This window comes from Hipposideros armiger, unplaced genomic scaffold (assembly GCF_001890085.2).
Source record: "Hipposideros armiger isolate ML-2016 unplaced genomic scaffold, ASM189008v1 scaffold_64, whole genome shotgun sequence".
Taxonomy (NCBI): Eukaryota; Metazoa; Chordata; class Mammalia; order Chiroptera; family Hipposideridae; genus Hipposideros; species Hipposideros armiger.
This window is the reverse complement of record NW_017731414.1, coordinates 1,484,414-1,494,355: the sequence shown is the minus strand read 5'-3', so window position 1 is coordinate 1,494,355 and position 9,942 is coordinate 1,484,414. Positions and strand designations below refer to the sequence as shown.

The 9,942-nt window shown below is 59.2% G+C and overlaps 2 protein-coding genes across 9 annotated transcripts in view; both read right to left on the bottom strand.

The window, feature by feature from the left end:
• Positions 1-26: 26 nt before the first annotated feature.
• On the bottom strand, positions 27-6,919 carry ARRDC2 (arrestin domain containing 2). 2 transcript variants are annotated; one of them, XM_019642081.1, is made up of 9 exons: positions 6,369-6,919; positions 3,648-4,121; positions 3,488-3,554; positions 3,142-3,289; positions 2,519-2,621; positions 2,174-2,430; positions 1,844-2,006; positions 1,420-1,571; positions 27-1,167 (listed from the first exon to the last, which is right to left on the bottom strand). In XM_019642081.1, the coding sequence occupies exons 1-9, from the start codon at positions 6,625-6,627 to the stop codon at positions 1,114-1,116; spliced, it is 1,677 nt and encodes a 558-aa protein (XP_019497626.1). In that variant the 5' UTR covers positions 6,628-6,919; the 3' UTR covers positions 27-1,113. The 2 variants fall into 2 exon arrangements, with proteins under 2 accessions (XP_019497626.1, XP_019497627.1); XM_019642082.1 differs by lacking the exon at positions 3,648-4,121 and having other exon boundaries at positions 6,369-6,917.
• A 1,405-nt stretch (positions 6,920-8,324) lies between these two features.
• The window catches only part of KCNN1 (potassium calcium-activated channel subfamily N member 1), a 29,726-nt gene continuing 28,108 nt past the window's right edge, over positions 8,325-9,942 (bottom strand). For 6 of the 7 annotated variants that reach the window (XM_019641802.1, XM_019641804.1, XM_019641803.1 and 3 more), the window contains one exon: positions 8,325-8,902. In XM_019641802.1, coding sequence (XP_019497347.1) covers positions 8,654-8,902 — 249 coding nt within the window. In that variant the 3' untranslated portion in view covers positions 8,325-8,653. The remainder of the gene's footprint in view (positions 8,903-9,942) is intronic. The other variant, XR_002123920.1, reaches the window with a different exon arrangement.

Here is a 9,942-nt window from a genome sequence, read left to right as displayed (position 1 = left end):
TGGAGAAGATAAACCAATAAGCCCAGTCTCGTCTTCCACACTTTTATTTTTGAAAAATAATTGTACAAAAGAGAACTATTTAAGGCTTATCAGAAATGCTGAGTCCCAGGCAGAAGTTCTGCCCTAGTCAGGGCTGGGACTCTGCAGTTGGGGGCTTGCCCAGCTGCCCCCTCCCACTTTATCCTTCCAAACACAGGGTTCTCCAGAAACACACTGGCCCTGCTGTGTCACCACAGGCTGACCTCTGTCCCCAGGGCCTGGTTAAATGTTCTGCTGTTACTATCTTGAAATTTTTGATAACCCTTGAACAAGGGCCCCACATTTTCTTTTGCAAGTTATGTAGCTGGTCTTGTAGGGCCCCCACTGAATCTGGCTTTCCAGGCCATATAGCACCCAGGCAGCTCTGTGTCTGCAGTACCTGAAGGAGGCCCCAGATAGTCCCAGTCTAGGGCAAGAATCTCCAGCTTTCAGAGGCTTCAAAGGCTGGATCTGCTGCCCCTGCAGCCCACAGGCCTCGCAAAGCTCCCACGACTTGTTTCCCTGAATGCCTTGTTCCTGGGCCCTCTCACCTGCTGGACCAGTGTGACCTCAACTGAGGCACTTGCCCTCTGAGCCCCAGTTCTAAGATGAAGGGGGCAGTCTCCAAACATCACTCAGCTCTGAACCTTCTCTGACTTCTCCTTCCTTACCTGCCTGCTGAGCTCCTATTCATATGCCAAAGCCTCAGCTAAAATGCCCTTTCCTCTAGGAAGCCTCCTCTGCTTCCTCTGGAGCCACAGGACTGGAATTATTTATGTCTGGCTGTCTCTCTCAGACTGGAGGCTCCTGGGGAACCCTAGCCCTGTCCACAGGTCAACATAGACAGCTTGAGCAGTCTCTCAGGTCCTACACCAGGCATTTGATGCCTTACAAGGCCCAGTCCAGATAAGTCAGGTCCCAGACTGGCTCTTCCTTTGTCCTGTGCGATGTCAGAACAGCCCTGCCCTGTTCTGAGACTTGGTTTCCCCAACTTCAGCACAGCCAGGCTGGTCTGCTCTTGACCCAGCCACTTCCCAGGTCCATGGTGGCTGGAAGCACATGTGCAACTTTGTCCCTCTAGGTATCCACGTCCACTCAGCAGGTCATGCAGCGTGGCCTCATGGCCTCGGAGGGTGGGTTTGGATCCTCCTGAGGGAAATGAACCCATCAAACCTCAGGGGCCACCAGAGGCTCAGAAAAACCCCTCCAACCTGCTAGTCTCCAACTCCCACACTCAGCCAGGGGGCAACCCCCTAGAGGAGATGGGGACTCAAGGCTGGTTTGAGCCCTGAACATATACATAGGAGTTTCATCAACATTTAAAACTCCTGTGTCTCCCACCCCCATCTTGGCTCCCAGGGCCTGGAGAGGCATGGGGGCTTCTTGTATCCCCAAGCTCACCTCAGAGTACAGGGGTGGCGGGCGGTAGCGGAACTCCTGGATATAGGCGAAGAAGGGGCTTTCAAGGCTCATGTTGGAGTCCCGAAGCAGTGGGAAGGGACTCTGCCCTGTAGCTGCCACATTGTCCACTACCTCAGAGTACTCAGGAGGGGCTGGAAGTGAAAGCCAAGGAAGGGGATAAGGCTGGTGAGGCGGGGAGCTCGGAAATTGGGGACAACAGCCGGGAGCCTGTTTGTGTCAGTTCTGGGCTTATGGGTTGTGTGCTCTCAACCTGGGATTCTGGGGGGACCTGTAGCAGCCAAGGTGATTGCTATTGTGCACTATTACAGATGGGGGCATCAAGGCTGGGGAGGGTGAGTTGGCCTGGCATTTGCCTCTCTCCCCACCTACCACCCAGGGGACAGCAGGAGGAGGAGGCGCTCACCCTCAGGCCGCTCTGGCAGGGTCCCCAGACCCCAGTCCAATAGGAAGCTGGTGTGGCTGCCCACGCTGGATGAGCGGCTGCCGAAAGGGTGAAGGGGGACAGTGCCAATGACCAGCGGCAGCTCCAGGAGCAGCTTGGATGTGCCTGGGATGTCCACGCAGACCTGGAAGAAGGAGCCACAATGGAGGGCGCCCAAGCAGCCTCACCACACTGCCTTCTACAGAAGGAGGCCCTTCCTGTGCTGGGAGGCCTCAGATCCAGCCTCAGGGGCACCCTGTCTGGGAACAGAGCAGATGTAGCTAGCACCCCCTGCCTCCTATGATACTCCACCTTGAGAGCGTAGTCCACATGCAGCACGCGGCAGTGCAGAATGGAAGGGCCCACAGGAGGGATCCGAAGTGCCCGGCCCTGCCATAGCGCCCGCCGCCCAGGGCCTACAGGCTCGCCCGAGAGACTGGCCACCACTGTGCGCTTCTGCTTGCGGGCACCTCGTGCCATGAAGGTCTGTGTCTGGACCACGACTGCCCGTGGCAGCACCGAACGAGTGGAGCCGTTGTCGATCTCAGCGAAAACGGGGATTACTTCACCTGTAATGAGGAGTGGCAGGGCCTCAGTTTCCCCACCTGCAGCCCTGACACTGGCCCGCCTCCCAATCCAGCCACTCCCGACTGCTACCTGGTGTGTACCCCTTGCGGTCGATCTTGGCCGAGAGGGAGACAAGGCCATGGTTACTGTACCAGGATCGAGCAACCTTCTCCCGAGCTCCCGCTTGAGGAGCCTGAACAAGGTGAAGGAAAGGGACATAAACAGGTCACTTTGTGCAAACCACAGACCTTGTGGAGCTTCTAAACCACGCCCAGCTAAGGGAGGACCTGGGGCAGGGCCCAGTTTCCTGGTTTCTTTTAATGATCAATGAACTAGATGTAAGACGAATCCAGGGATACGACCCATCTGATTAAACTAAAAATGAAATGAACAAGCTAAGCGTTTAGTGTGTAATTAGTGCTCAGTAAGCCATTATTATTGCAAGCCCTGACTGTGCCCTATTTCAGACAGGGCATCTGAAGCTCAGTGAGGGTGAGACACTTGCCCCCCAAGCCACACAGCAAGTTGGTACAGTTAGGACATTCACCTGGCTCCACTGGACTCTACAGACATTCCCATGACTGATTTCCTCTCTGCCCAACTGTGACCCCCCACTTTGTAAAGGGGATGAGAAGCCAGTTGGGGTCACCCAGCAGCCAGGCCCCTGCCTGAGGGTACTCCTACCGCCTTTCCAGGGGCAGCCAGGCACTCACCAGCAGGGCAGGTGTATTGATGTCCACAGGCTCAATAACAGTAAACACTTTCCTTGCCCGGCGGGCAGGGACCCAGGGACGGTGCAGGGTGGCCTTGATGCTGTATCGGACACTGCCATGTTTGCCCTCGAATGAGGTCACTAAGGTCCTAGGGGTGGAAGGAAGGGACTTCAGGGGGCGAGATACAGACTCGTAGGTTGGGGATCCCTACAGGGGGTTTGAGACACAGAGACACTCGTGAGAGCCTCCCAGCGGAGACAGTGTTGGGGCTCAGAGGTCCCCAGAAACAGTGTAGCCCTAAACTTGGAAAGGACTCCCCCACAATTTAGCACCCCAGATGACTTACGGAGGTAGCTGGAAACTGAATGGGAACTCGTGGCGCCCAGCAGGCAGTGTTGTGGTCTCTCCCGTATCTGCAGATAGGAGCAAGAGGGAGCGGCTCAGTGGCTGCGTGAGGTCCCCGGGGCGCGCAGGACGTGCACTGCGAAGGGGGTCCCCGGCCATACCTGGCGCGAGAAGCGTGGCACTGTGGCTCAGGACCTCCACACGCTCGCTGTAGCTCTGCGTGTATGCGGTGCTCGAGCCGGTGCTGCGCGACTCAGTCCAGTGCACGTGGGCGCGGCCCCGCGCGCGCAGTCTGAGGGCGCCCACGCGCGCCGGGCCCGTCAGTTCTAGCAGCACCCGGCCGGCTACGGCCTGGCCGCCGCTGAACACGGAATCGGCGCCCTCGCGGTCCAGCTGCACCACGAATGCCTTCACCTTGTGGAACAGCATCTTGCTGGGGATGCGAACCCGCGACACGCGGACCCTGGCCTCGAACCCCCTACGCGGCGGCGCGAGGTACAGTCCCGGCAGCCTCAAGACGCGAATCCACTCGGCGCACGCAGGCGCACTTGCTAACCCGGCCAGAGACTTCGCCACCTGCGTCGGCGCCGCCTTTATACGGCAGGGCGGGGCGGAGCGAGACTCAAACCCCGCCCCTGTAAGAAAATATACCAATGGAGCGGCTAGAGGCGTGGCTCCGCCCAGGCGTGGAGCAAAATAACAAACTCTCAGGCTCAGACTGCCCTTCACCCTCATGGATCCAGGGATGAAGCTGAAGCATTGGGGGCCCAGAGCCGGTCTCTCAAGGACTCGGGAGATAAAGAAGGGAAACTGAGGCCCGGAGATGCGGTCATTCAGAAAGGCCATTCGGTCCCTGGGCTTAATCATCAACTGGCCACAACTTGCAGACGTGACTCGGGCATATCCAATTCGAGTTAGAGGGGTGTGGAACGGCCTTGCCCAGTCCGGGCGCTGAGAGCCTAGGTCACCCCAGGCCTCAATTTTCCCTTTTGAGCAATGGGGGAGGGAGGGAAAAGTGGGCGGAGCCTCCCTCCCCTTGGGCACCTGCTGCCCACCTCCTCTGATTCGAACCGTGCTCAGCTGGGTGACTCGGACTAGTGATAACGTCTTGGAGCCTGAGTTTCCGCGTGCGCAGAGCCGGAAGAAAATCAGTCCCCATCTCAGAGGGTTGTGCATGAATCACAGTGTCGCCCCTATTTGATCCCTCCTAGAGACGTGTTCCTGGATCACTAACCCGTTCCCGACGGGCCGCCATTCGGTCGCGCCTAAGCGTGTTAGCCCAAGCTGTTCCTACCATCTGACGTTCCCTTCCCAGCTTCCAGCCCCTGACAAACCCCTACTTGATCCCTAGGCCTAGCCCTTGTGCCTACTTCAGGCACCTCCAGCTTCGGTCCTCTCACAGAGCCCAGTACAGGAGAAGGTCCAGGCACCCCCGGGTCCACGGCTGCGGTGTGCCCTCGGGGCGGGATGACCCCTCTCTAGGCCTCAGTTTCTCCAGAGACGAACCGTACGTTGGATTTCTAAGGCGGGAGTTGCCTCCTAGTGATCTGAGGGGCTCCTGCGCCCTCTGGTGGCAGCAAGATGCACTGCTGCTTGAACCCATCCTTCACCTTGGCCACCCCCCCCCCTTTGGGTCTACCTCAGGCGACTCCGGGACCCCTCTGAGGCCTCGGCAGGGGGAGATGGCAATAACCGGAAGTGGTCAGCCCGTGATAGGGGTCAGAGCAGGCCCGAAGGGAGGGATAGAGGCTGTCGACTCATTGATCAGCTTGTGGGGCTGCCTGGAGAAGGGGGGATCTGTGACTTAAATAAGGGGTTGAGACCTTTTCTTAGGTCCTAATGAAGCGTACAGACAGGATAGGAGGCCATAAGCCCGGAGGAGGTGAGGGATGGGGTGATCCTAGCGCGAGGGATGGGGTGACTCATAAGGAGCAAGCTTTCCCCTCAGTCCATTTAACAGATGGGTATCCAGAGACCCAGAGATGGGCAGGGTCGCACAGAAGCTCTAAAAGCTTCACTCCTGCAGTGTCTTAAGAAAGCACCTGGTGAGACCAGGGGAGCTGTAGGGTGAGACCGGCCCCAATTTCCCTTGAGCCTCAGGGGAAAGGAAGTGCCTCTGGGGCCCCTTCCTGTCTGGCCCCATGCCCTCTATACGTCATTTCCACAGCTGGTCAAGTGAGAGTCCCCTGCACCTGGGGGCTGTTAAGACAAGGGGGCAAAGCCCGGTCTGAGCTGCCTCCTGGCAGATGGGTAATAAGGGAGGAGGTGGCCAGGGCCTCCCAAATATGCCCATGTCCTCTGCACCTTTTCTGTGGCCCCTGTTCTGCTCCTGAGGGTGGGGGACTGAGTTTCACAGCAGTGTAAGACTCCCAGCTTGATCTGACCCCACCTCAAGTCTCCTCCTCACCTGCAAACACCACTAGAACCCCCAACCCAGGGAAGAACTCGCCCCTGCAAACACTGCGGGGTAAACTGAGGGAGGGGGCACTGGCAGAGCTAGATAGGAGGCCTTCTTTGGGAATCAGGGACCCCAGGCCTGGGGCTAACAGGGGATTTTGGGGTCCAGAGGATCTCCAGGCTCCACCCAAGGATTCCCCCAGACAGGGGGTCCTCGCCACACAGCCTCTCAGTCGAGGGTGTCCACTCCGGAGGGGGTAGCCCAGATCCTGGGAGGGGTTCCCCGGAAATAATTTTTTAGAGGGAGTAAGTGGGTCCTATTGGGAAGGTACAGACCCTGGGGAGGAAGTCCCCACTTCTTGAGAAGGGTCACTCGACCGCACGGCCTCTAAATTGAAGGGCTCCTAGCTCTGGAGAGGAGCGCGCAGACGTGGGGAGAGGGTGCCACAGGGTCCTCGCTACGGGGTGGGTGGTGAGCAGCTCACCTCGAATCAGCTGCTGCCGCCGCCGCAGGTACGTCTCCGCGGCCGCGAAGTCGCTGGACACCGCATTGACGCCCACGCTTCGGCCCTCGAGCCAATGCGTAGCAGCCCCGCCACGCGCGGCCACCTCGAGCGCTCGCACCCTCAGCGGCGCCGTCGCCTCCAGCAGCACCCGGCCGCACAGCCGCTCCCCGCCGCGGTACGCGCCGCCCGGGCCCCGCGCCAGCTCCAGTGCGAAGGTGCGCACGCCCCCTCGGCGCATGGCCCAGGCTTGGGCGCCCGGCGGGGACACGGAGGCCCGCGTGGAGGACCGCCGGCGCTCACGGCCACCAGGCGCACTACAGGCCTCCTGGGTCTCAGCGCTCTTCCTCGCCGCCCCGGGGGACCCCGGCGCTTTCTCCCGCCCCTGCGAACTTGTGCAGGGGCCGCGGGCCTTGGGTGGACTTCTGGTCCTCCGCGTCCGCCCGGTGACGCGCCTGGGCCACCGGGGACGTGCTACCTTTTTGCCCGCGCTGTTGACTTTACCACCCCCCAACGCTAGGCGGGCCCTGTTTTTGTAGGGTCGGCGTTGATGAGTCACAGTCGGGCGGGGGCGGATGTGGCTGGCGCTGAGCAGAGACAGCCACCGGGCTGTGCCTTGTGGTCTCATGCGTCTCCCAACCGGCACCCATGGCCGGGAGCACTGCCCCAGCCTCCCCACTCCTCCGGACCCTGCCACCTTCTGGTTGTTTCCCAAACATACCAAGCTCAGGTCTTGCTTCTTGGCCTTTCCACTGGTTGTTCTGCTGCTGGGAACGCCCTTCTCCAGATCCACTCTCCCACCCTCCCCCACAAGTCCAAATGTCACCTCAAGAGTCCCCTAGTCTAGGCCTGGCCTTATTTATTTCTTTATGCCTCTACTCACAGTGTTTGTGGCTGCTATGTGTTTACTGTGGCTCCTCCAGACTGGGTGCACCCAAGGGTGGGCACTATGTCCTATTCTTATCACCCGATCTTACAGATGAGGAAACAGAGGCCCCCAGAGGGGCAGCCACTACTAGAGACACCAGTGGTGGCAGAGTCAGGACTCCAACCCAGGTCTGACTGCGGCACACCTGCACCTCCCCACATCCTCCTCTCTCTTGCATCCAACCTATCTCCATGAGCCAGGTGGCCCATGGACTTATCAGAGGCTTCCAGGGCCTGGGCTCTCTGCTGGGCTGAGATTAGACTCCCTGGGGACCAAGCTTCCACTCCCTGCCCCGCTCAGGGCCCAGCATCTGCCAAGTGCCTGCCGCCCCTACCTGAACCCAGCACCCCGAGCCCAAGGACTGGTGGGGCCTTTCTGATTCTACTTGTGTCCAGAGCTTTCCCCTCCAGTCCACCCCAGAGGGGCCACTTTAACCCCAGGATTGCACCACACCCTCCCCAACTCATACCAGACTCCCATGGAGTACCCTCGCTCAGCCTGGGTTCTTCACAGGCCTGTGGGCCCCCAAGTTTGAGTCCTGGCTCACCCCTCCTCATTCTTTAGCCTCAGGCAGGTGGCTTCACTTCTCTGAAACTCAGTATCTCCATCCTACACTGGTCAGGTTCTGGTGAAGTCAGTATGATAATTTACATCACATTCCCTGTATACAGCATGTACCCAATACATATCTTACAAAGACTAAATGGCCCTCCTCACTCATGTCACCTCCCGCCGTTAGACCTGTGCTCTGCTGACACCTGGCCCACAGTGGGCACTCAGGCAAAGCCAGCTTGGTTAAAGGGAAGGATGTCTGATTATCAACTGCCTCCTGTTGGCCTGGGCTGAGCCACACTTGGGAGATTACCAAGCTAGGGTAGTGATGGGGCTGGCTCACCTTGACCCCCACATCCATTCTGGAAACCTAGGCTGGGTGTCTACCTCCCATGCTGTAATTATGAGTGTCCCCCAACCACGCACAATAAGCAGCAAGTGGGTGGGTCCTGCTTTATTCAGAACTGGCAAGGACCCCTCTCCCAGATGTTCTGAGCCCACCGGGGGCCTGGGGAGAGTCGGGGGGCCAGGGAACCAGAGGAAGCTCCGGGCTCCCCCAGCTCCAATAAGGAAGGAAGCTGGTGGCGGTTGCCCCTGCCCTTGCCTGAGGTCCAGCCCTGCCCTCTGCCAGGACAGTCTGGGTGGAGCAGGCCCCCAGCCGCTCAGCCCAACTCAGCTCTGGCTCCTTGAACTCCAAGAGGCGCCACTGGACAGGGCTTCCTGGATGGCGTGGAGGTGGCGGCCACACGATGGCCAAGACTGTGGGGTCCGGTGGCGGGCGGGGCCGTCACCCGCAATCTGAAGAGGCCACAGGAGGCCACTGGCATGGGGGGCTCTGGGCTGCCTGATCCAGGAGGCCAGGCCGGGGAGGCAGGGGTGGGGGGAGCGGGCGTATGGCTTGGGCGATGAGGCCGGGCAAGGCCTGCAGGGAAGTGCTCAGTGCATCCAGGCGACTTTCGAGGGCAGCCAGGCGGGCCTCAAGGTCCTCGTGCTGGGCATGCAGTTCTGACATGAGGTCGTACATGGCATTCTGAGTCTGCCGGAAACAGAGAGGTGGGAGAGAGAAGAGGCCTAGTGAGACAGGAAGGACCAGACACACAGAGAGATGGCTGAGACTGTGAGGACACTCCCCAGCCCTGCAGGTCTCCTGCTGGACCCCAGGGAATGGTGGGAGAATCAGTGAGGAGACAGACAGGTCTTGAAGATCGGGCTGGAGCCAGCAGGCCTGGGAAAGGCCAAGGGAGGTCCTGGAAAGGGACGGCTGTGGCCAGGTCTGTCCTGATGGATTGAACTGGCCAGGTGGCACATTAGACTGTCCGGGTCCAGCAGGGATCTGGAGGGAGAGGTGACTACCAGGAAGAACTGACCCAATCACAGACCGGGGAACACGACAACCACAACAATTACTGTTATGGTAGGTGGTGGGGCATTCCCACCACCTCTATTGTTCTCCACAATGCAGCCAGCAGGGACTGGTTCTGGCACTGTCCAGATGAGCCCAAGCTGTAAGAGGAGGCCAGCTACGCGGACAGCCGTCGGCGCAAACGCCACTCTTGCCACAAGGTGGCGCTAGAACATCGCTCGGCGTCTCTAACCCCAGCTCCGCGGTGACCAGATCTCCAGGTGGACAGAAGTTCACCACCCCTCCCATGCTTCTGAGGGGAGGATTGAAAGGGCAGTGCCGGCTGAGGGAGGGAAACACCCCTCCCCGCAACTCCTCGCTCCGTGGGAGGGATGAGGTGCCTATTTCAATACCAGCAACCTGTCCCAGCCTCCATGCCTTTGCCTCCAACGTGCCCCCTGCCCCTTTCTTCTGTTACTGGTAGGCAGACCCACTGCAGGGGGGTGCAACAACTCGAGGACCCTCCTAGGGCCAATGACCCTCATCGCAGCCTGCGTCACGGAACCACAGTCCAGGGCCAGGAGATAACATCGGGAGGCATCCAACCCTGGGATGGTTCATTTTTGGCCCTCTCTGAGGTTTAAAAAAATTTTTTTTTAACTTAGGATATACATTTTATTTTTGTCAGAGAGATACAAATTAAATCAGCAACCTTGGGAAGAAAAGCATAAAAA